Source organism: Mya arenaria, chromosome 13 (genome assembly GCF_026914265.1).
Source record: "Mya arenaria isolate MELC-2E11 chromosome 13, ASM2691426v1".
NCBI lineage: Eukaryota > Metazoa > Mollusca > Bivalvia > Myida > Myidae > Mya > Mya arenaria.
In genome coordinates, this window is record NC_069134.1 from 47,832,680 (window position 1) to 47,848,996 (window position 16,317).

General features: G+C 35.9%; 1 protein-coding gene across 1 annotated transcript in view; it reads left to right on the top strand.

Moving 5' to 3' along the window:
- The window catches only part of LOC128213596 (probable proline--tRNA ligase, mitochondrial), an 18,275-nt gene extending 2,723 nt beyond the window's left edge, over positions 1-15,552 (top strand). Inside the window, exons 2-13 of the mRNA XM_052919489.1 lie at positions 1,191-1,368; positions 1,926-1,993; positions 2,509-2,589; positions 2,881-2,953; positions 3,565-3,672; positions 4,497-4,590; positions 5,410-5,441; positions 6,145-6,218; positions 11,735-11,814; positions 13,320-13,452; positions 13,863-14,042; positions 14,545-15,552. Of these exons, the coding sequence (XP_052775449.1) occupies positions 1,191-1,368; positions 1,926-1,993; positions 2,509-2,589; positions 2,881-2,953; positions 3,565-3,672; positions 4,497-4,590; positions 5,410-5,441; positions 6,145-6,218; positions 11,735-11,814; positions 13,320-13,452; positions 13,863-14,042; positions 14,545-14,655 (1,212 nt within the window). The 3' untranslated portion in view covers positions 14,656-15,552. The remainder of the gene's footprint in view (positions 1-1,190; positions 1,369-1,925; positions 1,994-2,508; positions 2,590-2,880; positions 2,954-3,564; positions 3,673-4,496; positions 4,591-5,409; positions 5,442-6,144; positions 6,219-11,734; positions 11,815-13,319; positions 13,453-13,862; positions 14,043-14,544) is intronic.
- The last annotated feature ends 765 nt before the right edge of the window (positions 15,553-16,317 follow it).

Below are 16,317 nucleotides of genomic sequence, written 5' to 3' on the forward strand. Positions count from 1 at the left end.
CTGTTTGGACTGTTTCCATTCACATACGTTTTTGGCTAGAATGTTTCGTATTTCATAAAAAAATATCACATTTCTGCGTTTTTCCGTATTCTGACCAAAAGTGCTGTTTAAAATTAACAAACATATGCAGAAATAACATTGTATATATTCATTTCTATGTTAAAGTTTGAACCTTCCATACACAATTCTGCATATTTTTACATAAGCAAAACTACACCCTGAAGAAAATTGAAAAACATGAGATAATTATGGTATCTGAGCTTGCTGTGCTTGACATGCAAGCATGCTTAAAAAACATTAGAAACTGTTCTTTTGGTGTTATTTTGCAAGGGCTATGTTGCTAAGACATCTATCACTTGGGAGTCGAAATCTTATTTAAAACAAATAACTATTTTAATTTTAAAACTGAAAAGTAATATTTTTGTACTTAAGAAAACAATGTCACTTGATGTAATTCGGTTGTGCCATCTTGCTCTACCTCACATGATTTTAAAAATAACTGTTTCAAGAACAATCAAGGTACTTAAATGAAATTATTCACATTAAGAGAAATGGTTATGACATTTTTTTATATATATATTATCCAATCACTCACACTCAACTCTCTTTTTCTCTCTCACCATCTCAGTACATGTTTTCATGCCTTATACGATCAGTCTTTGATCAGCTTGATCCTACATGTTCTATTAATCAATCGTTAAAGAAATTCACTGTATCCAAAATTATCATGTTCATGTTTTACACTATCTTATGCCTCTGTTCTAGACTAAAGTTCCCAAATACTTAAATAATCCACAAAGTGTGTTGGGTCCTTGACTCTGCAACTGGTCTGTTCCATACAACTGTTCTTTTATTTCATTTCACTAATTTGCAGAAACTTATTATGCCAAAATAAAAGTACATAAAATGACTTTAAAGATAATAGTTTACACGAGATATGTATTTTCACCCGAATGACACTTTCAAAAGAATTCTTGTGCAATTTTTTTATTGATAATTAACTCCTTGAGAACAGCAATGGACCACTTTTTTTTTCTACACCTGTGTTTATACTGTATAAAGCCAAAACACATTGGAGCTATGCCTCCATATATGTTTATGTCGGTATGTGGGGAATTGCTTTAAAATTTGTATTGGTATGATATTGCATGTATGGGTATAAATAATAGCTGTTTTATTTTTATTTCAAGTTGTTCCTGCATAATGAGATATTATTTCCCTGCCACAACGGAGCATTCTATTACCTTCCCCTTGGATTGCGTGCCTTGGAGAAGTTAACAAGACTGATCGATGAAGAATTGCAAAGCATCGGTGCCCAGAAAATCTCCATGCCCACCATGGTGACAGCTGCTCTTTGGAAGAAGACAGGTTACAAAATACTTATACTTCTCATTGTACCCATGACAAACTAATTTAAAGGGGGTATATTGGTCGGTCGGTCGGTCGGTCGGTCTTTTGCAATTATCCTTGTACGGAGCATAACTTGAAAACTACTGGATAGTAGTACTACTTGTGCAGTGTACAAGAACCATAACTGTATTTCAGCATATTACAGAGTCATTGCCCTTTCTTACTCTTTCTTGTTTACTTTGCTTAATGATGCACATTTATTGCTATAGAAAAGAAAAAAGAAATCAATGAAAAAAATATTAGATCTATATAACTTGAAACAATTTAAATAAAAAAAATCAATGTTTGTAATCGGTCTCAAAACTAGAGTAAATTAACATTTTCTCCTGTGGTTCTTTAATGGCTTACTCTTAGAATTTAGATGTATACATGTAGTCAGATTTCCATCGACCTTAAATGTACAGTAAACAAAGTTCATTTTAATAACACAATTTTAATTTGTAAAAGTTTGTAAACTACAATGTAACATATTGTTCAGGGTGATATACATGTAGTTTGATTCTGTTCTTTTGTAGGAAGATGGGGCACAGATGAACTCTTTAAGCTGAAAGACAGACATTTAACAGAATACTGTCTCGGTCCAGTAAGTATTTCATGCACCTCCTTAAGTGTCAATGTCTTCATATTCATGTCTATTGAAGTCAACTAACCTTTAGTGAAACATAATCCATGCACTTCCTTTAGTACTTCCTATAGGTCAATGTCTTCAAACTTGTGTTGTAAGTTGTCCAAATCAGACTTGTACCTTGTTTGAGAGTGTTTTGTTTTGTTCAAGTCTATACATTATCTCCCATACTGGGATGGTAACAAGAAGGCAGAGCTGAACCATGCTGCTATTCATTACAAACCAAGCTATTGTGCAGTTTCCGACGACATGGTACAAGATAGTTACTTCTCTCACTACCATTATGATTGAAATTATACACTTATGCTGAAGCGCTTGTTGACAATTTCAATAACATGGGTTGTGGGTGTAGTAACTATTACTTGATTGCACTATATTTGTCAGTTGTAGAAATACTTTATTAACATATTTTGCATTCTTCCTTACATGTGTATTATCCCATGTAACTTAAGATAATGTTTGTATTGTTGCAGACCCATGAAGAACTAGTTACAAGTCTGGTGGCCCAGTTTGAAAGACTTTCATATAAAAGGTTTCCACTTATGCTTTATCAGGTATGATTGTTTCATGTTACAAGGTTTCCATATGTACCATCTAGTTACTTCTTTTTTTCAATTCTAAGAATCATGAGCGTATTAAAAGTAAAATTTACGAGTTCAAGTTGCTGTTGTCAAGAGAAGACATGCTTTACTTACTTTGTTTTGTTATTACTGTTAGTTCTCAACACAAAGTTTGGATATTGGGCATTTCAACCGTCTGGTGGCCAGAACATTGATTTCATTAGTTAAGCAATTTAATGTTTGATTAGGTTGAAATTGCACATACATCTCTCACTTATGTTACAGATAACAAGAAAGTTTAGAGATGAAATGCAGCCCAAGTTTGGACTCTTAAGGGGCAGAGAATTTGAAATGAAGGGTTTGTTTAAGTTATTGAGCATTTCGTTACTACATTTAAACACTACATGTACATGTATAATGACAGTCTCTTATTGATTGAAAGTTAAGGTGAACACTGATAAAACTGGTGCATTGTTTAACATACAATATGGGCATATATTATAGCAAGTACATGTACTATAACTCTGGTTCAACTATTTATTCAGTTATACACCTTGATCATTAGAAAACAACATTGACACCAGTCCTGCTTGCATTTTCTTGTTTATTTCCATCATGGCACATATTAATGTCATTAGCTGTTTGATTATTTACTATCCAGGCAAGCTTGTGGGATTAATCCAGTTAATAATTATGAATACAAAAAATAAAAGTTAAAATAAATACTGTCTCTAATTTGTAATTGAAATGCTAAACTGGCATGATCTTGTGTCAGAGAGTGCTCCCTCAGTGTTCTCAATAAGAACCGGCTGCCGGCCAAAATGGACGGTTCAAATGGCAATAGGGCCGGTTCAAATTTGGAAAACTAAATGAATTTTCAGTAGAATAAATAGAAGCTGGTCGTTAACTTTACTATTTGAGACGGTTCAACCGAAACTTATTGAGAACCCTGCTCCCTGTGCATTTCAGACCTGTATACATTTGATCTCGATGAGGAAACTGCCAGAGAAACGTACAGTTTGGTTTGTGACACTTACCACACAATATTTCACCGGCTCCAACTGAACTATATGAAAGGTACCACTGGATATGTCCATTGCATGTAATGTAGCTGTGGCATGTGTATGTATATATTGTGTTTCTCATAGAACTGACTGACAGAGGGCATGGTAATATTTTGGGAAAGGCAACAGCTGTAACATGTCACTGTTAACACTTGCTGCTGCTGCTGCTGAAAGGGACCTCAAGAACATCTGACATGATATCTACTACCAGCTTACCCTGACATGATATCTACTACCAGCTTACCCTGACATGATATCTACTACCAGCTTACCCTGACATGATATCTACTACCAGCTTACCCTGACATGATATCTACTACCAGCTTACCCTGGCATCTATTAGTTATTCATAGGAATTCTTCAGTTGGGTGTGCAAAAGCAATGTTGTTGTTTTTTATAAATTGAACTCAAAATTCATAATTTAAAAATATCTTAATGTTTTAATATCATACACAGTGACTATTTTTTTGCATTGCTCAGTAGGGTGCTGGAGTGCACATGCACAGTTCAGTGATAAAACATTGGCCATGCATGAGCTAGCCGTTGTTATCAATCCTTAAATGATGTTGTAGCATTCTCTGTGGTTCTACACTTTAGCTTTATACATACTGAAGAGCAACCCTAAGAGGCATAACATTGTAAATACCTGGCAAATAACAATGATAGGGATAAAATTGTTATCATATCTAAATTTTACATGCATTTGAAAATGTTATTAAGAAATGCCTAGGAGGTTTATCAAGTGATTGCAAGAGTCATTTCAAAGACAACTCTCAAAGTACATGTATTGTAGATGAAATTATTTTATTCTTTATACATACTTCATTTGATCTTCAGTTGAGGGGGCAACAGGGAACATAGGGGGTAAGATGTCCCATGAGTATCATCTTCCAGCAAGTATCGGGGAGGACTCACTGTTTATTTGTGATAAGTATGTGTTTCTATATTATACTGCATTTGGAAAAACTTTATTGGTACAATGTCAGTATAGGACTGTAGAACAACTTGGCTCATGCCAGTTGCTTGTTAAATTAGGCTGAATACATTATGCGAAACCTGTTAAACATGTTTTGCCACTTATCAGTGATCAGTGCCTTCATCCATATGGGTTTGTATTACCAGTACAAATAAAAGCGCTGAAATTGTTGAAAGGCTGTAGGCGCGACATGCGTCATTTCACTTCTTTGACAATTCTACTCATATGCAATAACAATCCAAAAATAGAAATAAGGAACACTTCTATCTTGCTAGTGTAAAGTTCATTAAATAAAACCTGATATTGGCTGAGGATGTTATCACCATCTGCAGAAGGGTCTTTAAGCCAACACCGATCCATTTTCAGCTTGCTAATGTTGCAATCTTATGAATGTATTTAAATAAAGTGGTCTTTTAATTTACACTATTTTAAACCGCATAACACCATACGTCCCATTCTGTAACCCAGGTGCATTAATTCTTTTAACAGGCCATGTAAAAAAGAAGATCTGACAATACCTCATTTGGACTTGTAGTACCCCATACTGTGGCATACAGCTTAAAAAACAGTATGTCAAACAACTAGTTCACCAGTACTGGAATTGTATGCCTTTAAAGTGTTTGTTATCACTGCACATTTGCTTATTATAGGATATCTTTATCGATCAAAACCAGTTAATCAAAACCAGTTACGATCGTATTCTGTTTAATTTTTTATAAATAAAAGTATTGTTTCAGTTTCATATTTATAGATGAGTATTTAAATATATTTCAGGTGTGGCTTTGGATCAAACATTGAATTAATTGGTAAGTATGAGCCATGGCTTATTGTGTTATGTATAAAGGTGAAGGGAAGATCTATTTTACATATCAATGATCAAGACGGAGCATAAGCTGTGTAGAGCTTTTTAGCGACAATATTTGTACGTTTTGGTTTAATCTGTCACACATGATAATCAGTTCTGATCATCTATAAAGCTCCGGGTGGAGATCGAACCCAGGATCGTCTGATCATCCATAAAGCTCCAGGTGGAGATTGAACACAGGATTCTATGATCAGCCTCAAAGCACCCAGTGGGGACCGAACCAAGGATCTTCTGATTAAGACTCTGGCTCACTAACCAATCAGCAATCATCACCAATAATTATAACACAAAAGGAATTTGAATATGAAGTACCAAACTGCAGGGACTTTCCTTGTTAACATTATGAGACTCTCAAATAGTTTTTCATTGACCTTAGTTTGAATTCAAAGCTTCTAACACAGTAGTCTTTACATACATGTATATATCGAGTCTGGCGACAATTCGACCCTGGAGCCATCCGGTACATACATGTATGAACATAATAGTAAAAAGAAATCTGTCCTTTGATCCAGTTTTAGCCAATGAGGAAATCAAGCCAAGTGAGTTATAGCAAATAGTGTTTAACTATATAACATATTTCATTTTGATGAGTGTCCATATTGAAATCAGTATGATCTAATACCTTGTTATTTGTGTTGGAGCAGATGAACAGAATCAGAGTGAAGATGTGGCTTGTCCGCAGTGTCAGTCAGCCATGAAAATACAAACTGGCATTGAGGTACTGAATGATCATAAAACCTTGAATTGGTGCATTCCACAAGTCTGACATAGTTATATATTTCTGAAATAAGACACCAAAATATTACCATGTACATGACATTGATTTGAATAATTCCTATCATATCCACATGTAGTTTACATCATATACAAATGTAGGTTGATTTCAGCGAGTATTGTATAACTTGTATTGTGCTGTGAGCCTAAGAGTTAGTATTTTTCAAACTCCCCAGCCCCAACATCACAAAAATGCTCAAGTCATTTCTCAATCTCAACTTTTGTTTCCACATTACAGCATGACATTATTCATAATAAACAAGTAATGCTTCATTATTTTGAAAAGTGCATTCTCTTATGCATTGTGTTGATAATCATCATTGCTCAATATTCCAAGGCAAATTACTTCTATGGCACAAAATGTATTTGAGTTATTGCTAAAAAATAATACATTTGGCCATGCCCATGGGTTCACAGGTTTGGTATACGGTACTTAAATTGGGAAATGTTTGAAAATCATTTTGTGTGTCCCCGCATCCATCTAAACACAATTGCTTGTGAATGTTTAAATTATGCCCCTGGGGTCATTACTGGCCATCCCCCAGGGTTCATAGGTATGGTATACTAAAATTGGGAACACAAAACAGCAGAAATTATAAAATTCCGGATTAATCCGGATTTAAGGCCTCGCGGATCGATTTTGAGATTAATGTTAATCCGTTGAGTTTTTTTCTAGGGGGGAGGGGTACAGGGAGGGAATCGAGCTCAGTTCGAACAATATATGGGTACGAAATGTGAGTTTTCCGGAAGTATAAAGCCGGAAATTAACGAACCTATTTACGTCTTGGCAATCGAGCTATATGATTGGTTAAGATAGCATCCGGTGATTACGGAAATTACCGATAGGAGTAGAAGTTAGTATCCGGGTCGTATCCGGATATGACAGACGACGAAGACGAATAAACAGGTATTGGCAATTGGAAAAAAAACGACTACCACCAACTTCGAAACATCGATTCGTCGATTTAAAGGGTATATTTGCCATTTATTTTTATGCCCCCACAAAGTGGCGGCATATAGGGTTGCCCTTGTCCGTACGTACGTCTGTCTGTCTGTACGTACGTACGTCCCGAAGATTGTTTCCGATCTAATTCTTGAAAACCGTTTGTCCAATCCTCACCAAACTTTAAACACATGTTTGTGACCATAATATCTTGATCAAGTTCGATAGTCATGGAAATCGCTTTAGTCATTTAGGAGTTACGGCCCTTTTTTGCCAAAAATACTTCAAAAATATATGTTTCCAATCTAATTCTTGAAAAGTATGTGTCCAATCCTCACCAAACTTTACATACATGATTGTGACCATAATATCTTGATCAAGTTCGATAGCCATGGAAATCGCTTGTGTCATTTAGGAGTTACGGCCCTTTATTTGCAAAAAAAGACTTGAAAAATACGTCCCGAAGATTGTTTCCGATCTAATTCTTGAAAACTGTTTGTCCAATTCTCACCAAACTTTTAACACATGTTTGTGACCATAATACCTTGATCAAGTTCGATAGCCATGGAAATTGCTTTAATCATTTAGGAGTTAGGGCCCTTTATTTCCCAACAATACTTAAAAAATATCTTATCCGATCTAATTTTTGAAAAGGATTTGCCCTTGTGCAGATTATCCTGAATAATCATTATGGCTTATTTTCTGTGACAAAAAATCGAAGTGGGGGCATCCGTGTCCTATGGACACATTTCTAGTTAAGAGAAATTCCCACATCGTTTCTTTTTAAGTTAGTAGAAAGTGATCAAACTAATAATGAATGGTGGTGGTGGTATATCGAATTATGGCTTTGTTGTCGCCTATGATCTCGATGTGCTATCGACTTCATTCGTCGTTATCGTCTTGGTGCTATGAATCTCTGTGTACTTAAACTCTTTACTTTTGTAGAAAAATAAGTTTAATTGTTGGTATTCTTATTTTGTTCTTTCAGGCGTTAATTACAGTCTGTTTGTATCTCGCAGGAAGTCACACAAAGAAGTCACCAAATCTTGCTTTGCTCCAATAGAAATGTTATGTACTTCCCCTGCCAGTACTCCTGTTGTGATGACTGAGCACGAAACATCGTACCTATGGAGAATTTCTTCCGTCCGCTGCTGTAGCTTTTTTCTGGCATCTGAGTACTTTAAGCAATGGAAAATGTAGTGATCTGCTGTTTCTGGCAGTTTACATGAGTCACAGCAGTTGTCTGTATGTTACGGAGTGATTTTGGCCCACCTGGCTCAATGGAAACATCATGTATGGCAACAGATTTTTCTTTGTGGTGGTATTGTCACGGCCATTTTTCCTCCCTAATTTTGCATTTCATCATTTGTCTCACTGTTTTTCCATCTATGTTTTTATCAAATTCTTGGGCTAGCTTTGTAGCATCCATTGCCCCTACTTTTGCTTGTTGGTCTGCAAGTTTGTTGCCCCTGATGTTTTGGTGTCCAGGTATCCAATGCACTTGCAAAATGTTCTCTTTTTCATCAATATTGGATAGATGTGATTTAATGTCAAGTACAGTTTCAATGTTATTTGTGGGTAGCTCAGTAGAAGTGTGTGAATTGCGCTCTGGCAGTCGGTGAATATTTGTATTGACCTGTTTTTTATCCCGAGTGAGACTAAGAAATGCAGCGCTATTTCTATACCGACAAGTTCTCCTGTGTAGTTGTTGCTGTGAGTTGAGACACTCTTGTTTAGAAGAATTGGGTAACTATTGTACCCCTCGAGGAATATAGCAGCCCCTGCTCCTGTTGGTCCTGGGTTACCTAGTGTGGAGCCATCCGTGAAAGCCAGAATATCTGTATAATGAATTTTGCGCATGTAGCATTATCCCGATTCGGATTGTGTCATAATAATCGATGTTTATTTTACAAATTTTATTTGGCCGATTGAAGTTTACGCTGTAAACCGTTTCTTTATTATTCTCATAATCTTTGAAGCATTGTTCTCAATAAGAAGTGGCTGTTGACCACAATGGGAGGTTCAAATGAAAATTGGTTTGGTTCAAATTAAAAAAAAAAAGAATAAATATTTTGTAGTAGTAATACATATTACGTAGAGGCAGTCATTTTATTTTCTATTTGAGACAGTTCAACAAAACTTCTTGAGGACCCAGTTTGAGTGAGATATAAATTCTATAGTTGTAATTTGTATTTCCAGGTATGTTGATGGTTACAAAAGTCAGGGATAAACAGACACCTCAGCCAGTGCATCCAGTTGTTACTGTCAATGACTGACAATTATTTTTCTGCTATAGAGAAAGAAATAGTGTTGAGACATTTGGCCTTCTTAAAAATCACAAGGGCTGATCCTGAATCAATTTTCATAGAATTTGAAAGCCTGTTCGAGAGACTTGAACTGTCGTGGGACAATCTAGTTTGTGTGCTACTGGACTCATTTAACACCATTTGGGGAAAGAATCTGGCTTAGGGACCAGAATATGTCAAAGTCCACCATGTCCACAACGGCTACGCTGCCAAAGCATTTAAGTCCCGTTTGGATATTACTTTGAATAATATATATAATAATTAATAACATTACATTCTCATTAAATGTGCAGAAAATGGAAATACTCTTTATATGATACATAAAAATTGAATAATTAACACTTTTACAGTAAACATTTGCAAGCATGATAATCGATATGTTGTTCATTATTATAAATCAAACATCCCACAGTGTAGACTGTTCATACATAGGCATTTCATCATAGCCAGTTGAGTTTTATGGGAAGTGGACAACTGAACCAAAATGTCAGGTACATGTCTAATGCCTGTGACTTCAGGTAATAAAAAGTAAATTTAACTTTGTTTAAAGACAAAGGTGTTAAACTTCACTGCTAATATTCCTGATAATTGTTCTGATTGTGGATGTCTCGTGTTGAACATAATTATATCTACCAAACCAAAAGGTGTACTATTTGAACACTATTCTAAGGCAAAAAAGGGGTATTAGAATCCCTATAATCCGGAAAGCTTCGGGGGGCTTTGCCCCCCTTGTCCCCCCACCAGGGCTTTGCCCTGAACCCATCGGGGGCCTTAAGCGGCCCCCTGAACCCCACGCAGACATTTTCAGGGTTGGCAACTTGGCTCTGTTATCATCCCTGAAAACACAAACACATAACGTGAACTATATGTTTGTTACCTATTACCCATACATACATGCTCTGGATTGAAAATGACCACAAGAGCCATGCGAGTAGAGCATAGGCCCTCATGGGCCTCTTGTTATAAAATGGGGTGGGGCGGGGGGAAATAGGTTTGCCCTTGTCAGATCATGTGACTGTAAGTATTATGCAAACCTTTGTCGCTTTAAACTCCAAAACTCGTATTTCACTTACAGTCAAGAAACCTGCACCTGGGGTTTCGTTTCCTGCTGCACTTAAAAAACACACCAGACGTATGGCCCTTGAATTAGCATTTCTGGACTTCTGTTGCTCAAAGCTTAACCGTCTCCGTGGCCTAGTGGATAAGCGTCCGCCTACGGAGCGGGAGGTCGTGGGTTCGATCCCTGGCCGCGTCATACCAAAAGACGTTAAAAGATGGTACAAGTAGCTCCCTTGCCTGGCGCTTGGCATTTAAAGGGTAGTGCTTGGAAAAGTGGTGTACTCAGTACTGGTTTAACCCAGGAAAGTTGTACCCCGTGTATCGGTGCTTTACACCGAGCACGTAAAAGAACCAAGGGGTCTCTTCGAAAAAGAGCTAGGGTCTCGCACCCGGACTTCCTTGTATCCCACCACTGTCTCTTCAGCGTGCTGTCCCTTCAGCAAAAACAAAGGACCCCGTTGGAAATAAGTGCTTGCACTTTCACGGGTTATCCTTGATCGAAAGGTCTAAAGAAATACATACACATACATACATACAAGCTGCAAAACTATATTATATAGAGCCATGAGACCATAGGTGAATGTTCATGGAGTGGTGAAGTTGTGAACCTGGAGTGTTTGTTTCCAGCTGCACTATGTAAATTAAGTATTATGGCCCTTGAATTAGCAAAAAATTGTCATTTCAGGACTTCTGTCACTCGAAACTCCAAAACTATTTAACCAAGAGTAATGGAATGCTGTTTAGGCGATGATGTACACCTCGGCTTTCATTTCTCACTACGCTTGGTTTGTGGAACTCGTATTTCGATGCACATTTATGGGGAATGGACAAAATAATGGCCATTGCGTTTGTGACAAACGCAACATATGGGAGCATCCGTGTCCTATGGATACATTTCTAGTTCTATATAATATAGGCCAAATTATTGTATCAATATAATCTATGAGAGAATGTATTTTTAAAAAGAGAAAACATACACACAAACAAATTCCTACTTTGCTGTTATGTGGTAAAATTAGGATTGAGATTTAGAATTGACTTAAGTATATATTGTGATATGTGGGCCATGTATGGTATCCACATGCTTTTTATTGATGTCAGGTATTATCTACATGAGGAAAGGCCTAGCCAGATCTTTTGGTCTTCTTACAGGTGGGTCATGCTTTTTTGCTGGGGACAAAATATTCCGAAGTTCTTAATGCAAAAGTGACCAACAAAGAGGGCAAAAGAATGTGAGTATTCAGTGTTGTTAACTTATGGAAATAACTCTTTACACATGGATGAGCCATGTTGTGATTGCACAAAAATACAATGTACTACACAAAAATCAAAATCAAGAGAAGTAAATATAATGAAAACCAGGGGGTTTAGTTCAGATTTAATCATGAATAAGCGCTTTAAACTAATTCTCAAACTATCATAAAGTTGTAAAGATTGTTTTTGGTCAGATATTTGCAGCAAAAACAAAAGGAAGTACTGGAATGAAAAATTAACTGGAATGACTGGAAACAGTTTGAAAAAGGATCTAAGCTCCTTTGCCCCACTTTGGGTATGAATCCCTCATACTCATACACACCCCTGGCTATTTTTCAGGATTGACATTTATCAGCTGCTAGAACCCCTGGATTTTGGAATTAAAATAAATTATGATGCCAAACATTTTTTTTGAGAAAAGTGACACTTTTGCATCATGTATATCCCTTTGGGTCATTTTAAACTTCTTGAAGAATAAGGAGAGCTATAGTACTCACCCTGGCGTTGGCGTCTGTGTCACACCTTGGTTAAGGTTTTGCATGTAGGCACCTTTAAGTCATTATCTCAGAAATAGATCATGTTTTGTATTGAAACTTTAGATATATATGTGTACCCAACTACCCAACTTACTTTATTAATGAATTGTATACTATTGATAACACTGTTTTGTATATAATGCAAATTATGGGCCTTTATTATTTGATTTAGAAATTCTGTTTAAGATTTTGCATGTAAGCACACCAACCAACCTACTTCATTAAACAAGTTGGATAACTCAACCTTGCATATACTGCAAATTATTTCCCTTTATAATTTGACTTAAAAATTATTGTTAAGGTGTTGCATGTAAGCACACATAGATTAATATCTCAGCATTTACTGGATATATTGCATTGAGACTTTTTACAATGGTACAAAACCATCCAACCTACTTGAATTAGCAAGTTAGATAACACTTTTTTGCATATTATGAAAATTATGGCCTTACATTATTAAACTTAAATAGTAAAGCAAGATAACTCTATCTTGCATAAATGCTAAATTGCCCTTTATTATTTGACTTTAAAATCTCTGGTAAAGGGATTGCATGTAAGCACACATAGGTTATTATCTCAGCAACTACTTGTGGCTCCTTACAATACTCATCTTTCAAACATACTTAAGTAGTCAAGGTGTATAACTCTTCTTTGCATATTATGTAAATTATGGCCCTCTATTATTTGGAAATTCTGGTTAAGGTTTTGCTTGTTATTAAATTTTGCAGTGATCAATGCATGCTTCACCATAACTTTGCAATTCTTAAACTTAAAGTGGCAGAATAGTCCGGCCCGCTGTCTCTGTGTTAGCTGTTGTTACAAATAGACCTATTTCTGCCTGTATTGATCCAATTATTTCAGATAAAGTTGTGGCCATGAGAAATTTTTAAAAAAAATCAATCTTAAAATGGTAATATATGTGAAACTCATACATCATACATCTTCAGCACTACAGAGATGGGATGTTATGGTCTGGGAGTCAGTCGTATACTGCAGGCTGGCGTGGAGGTGTTACATGATGGTGAAAGTATACGCTGGCCCAGGCTTATAGCTCCATACCAGGTTGCCATTTTACCACAGGTAGGAAGAATTTTAATATTTAAGGGTCATACCACAATGTTCTATTTATTGGCGCAAAAGCATATTCACTTCTGAAATGAAAAATAAATCTGATGAACCCTTTGGCAATAAATAAAATCAAGGTATTGTCAATGCCATGTTGTTCTGTGGGTTTTTGTTGTTGTCATCATTTTTAGCAACATTTTACAAAAACTTCCAAAATACATTAATTGAAACTTGAAATGGTAGTAGTATTTCCAAGTTTTGAGTCTACAGGTAGTGAAAACTTTTGAATTAGAGCCTAACAATCAGTTCCCATTGCATTTGTATATTTTTGTTTTTTTAGGTATTATAAATAAAAGATTCTGTAAAATGTGTCAGTAGTCAGAATTGTTCAGTATATAATGCACAAATATCTACCATATTTGCAGAAAAGTCAGGACAGTGGCCCATTTCTGAAACTGTCAGACGAACTGTATGACCGCCTGTGTTCACTGCCCTCTCTGCGACATGATGTGGTGATTGATGACCGCGTGGACAGGACCATAGGCTGGAGAAAGAACCAGCTCAACAGACAGGGGTTCCCATACATTATAGTGGTTGGGAAGAAGGTGGGTATCACAGAGGTTTATCAAAAGGTTCTATGTTATGAATTGTAAAAGAGACATTCCAGTAATAAAACACTGACTTTTTATTATTTAACTGTTTAAAAGTTCATCTTATGTATGGTGCTACTCTGCAAAAGCATTTATTATTGCATGGTTTGAATTTGTAGAACTTTTTTGTACATTGTAATTTTCTGCTTTTATGGCAATAACAAATTAATAATTTTACTAGTTTCCTTAACAAGTCATTGTATTTAATCCCAATTATCTAGATTTTTAATAAAATTGCCAAAAGGGGTATTTGTCTGATACAGGCTAATGCAACTCCATTTACAATGTTTTAAGACACTTTTAAGAGTTTTTTAATGACCTAAAAACATATTGGTTATTATTTTATGGATAAAATTATGTAAAATTGTATACATAAATATTTTCATCTGCACTTTTTCATGACATAAATTATAGTGTGTTTAAACTAGTGTTAATAAAGATGTTTTACATATTTCAGTGCCAGGAAGATCCAGCCCAGTATGAGTTGATAGACACCTATAGTGGTACCACAGACTTTCTCTCTCTAGACCAGCTTATTGACACACTCTCCATGCTTCACACTTTGTGATTATACCAGTCTAAGCTCAATTGATGTGTTTTTAGCTGTACTGGCCAAAGGCCAGAAGAGCTTATGCGATGGTAATGTGTACGTAGTATGTGCATCGGGGCGTCTGTAAACAATTGCTTGTTAACATGATACAGCCTTCAGTTTTGATTGTATCTCGATGATACTTGTACAGTATCTACATATCCATTAGAGCTTGGTTCCTTTTGAAAACCAGCCAGACCCGCCCATGCATGCCTAGATTTTAGGCCTTGATAGTATAAAAAATGTTATTGTGTAAACAATTGCTTGTTAACACGATACAGCCTTCAGTTTTGAGTGTATCTCGATGATACTTGTACAGTATCTACATATCCATTAGAGCTTGGTTCCTTTTGAAAACCAGCCAGACCCGCCCATGCATGCCTAGATTTTAGGCCTTGATAGTATAAAAAATGCTATTGTGTAAACAATTGCTTGTTAACACGATACAGCCTTCAGTTTTGAGTGTATCTCGATGATACTTGTACAGTATCTAGATATCCATAAGAGCTTGGTTCCTTTTGAAAACCAGCCAGACCCGCCCATGCATGCCTAGATTTTAGGCCTTGATAGTATAAAAAAAATGCTATTGTGTAAACAATTGCTTGTTAACACGATACAGCCTTCAGTTTTGAGTGTATCTCGATGATACTTGTACAGTATCTAGATATCCATTAGAGCTTGGTTCCTTTTGAAAACCAGCCAGACCCGCCCATGCATGCCTAGATTTTAGGCCTTGATAGTATAAAAAATGCTATTGTGTAAACAATTGCTTGTTAACACGATACAGCCTTCAGTTTTGAGTGTATCTCGATGATACTTGTACAGTATCTACATATCCATTAGAGCTTGGTTCCTTTTGAAAACCAGCCAGACCCGCTGATTTTAGGCCTTGATAGTATAAAAAAAATGCTATTGTGTAAAAAATGCTTGCCAACATGATGCAATCTTCAGTTTTGATTGTATCTCGATGAAACTTGTACAGTATTCAGTTATCCACAAGAGGTTGGTTCTTTTCGAAAACAGTGATGTTGACCACACAAACCCAGCCAGTAGAGCATAGGCTCTTTTGGCCCTCTTGTTTTATCGTGTGATTTTTTTATCATGCAAATGTACATGTAGATGCAGTTGATACAGTTTCGAAAAATGTCTTATTTTTTTAGTGTTTTATTGAAAAATAACTGTGGATTATATTTTTATAAACTCACCATTTAAATCATGGGGTTTAACAAATTATATTTACATAATTTGTTTCTCTCATTTAGCCAATTTCAGAGTAAAAACGAATGTAAACTCACCCATTGCTGGGAAGAACAATGACGCTATTTCCAGTATGGCGTTGTTTGGCGGGATTTTCCAATTCAAACTTCAATTAGTTATTGTTTTGTAACTAAAAGCATGAAATGACAAGAAAATTGTTTGTTTCAGTGTACAGTTGCAGTATATTTTTATTTGTGAACTTCAAAAGTAAATATTCACTGGGTGCAAAACCACTTGTGAATTATAGCTTGTGGTGCTCACTCGGTGGTATACATACTTACTGCTATGTTACACTGAAACCATTATCCTCTATATGTCTAAGACATTATTTAGGATCTTCAATGTAAAGGTCAATACAATGGATTCTGTATTTTACTATGTCTA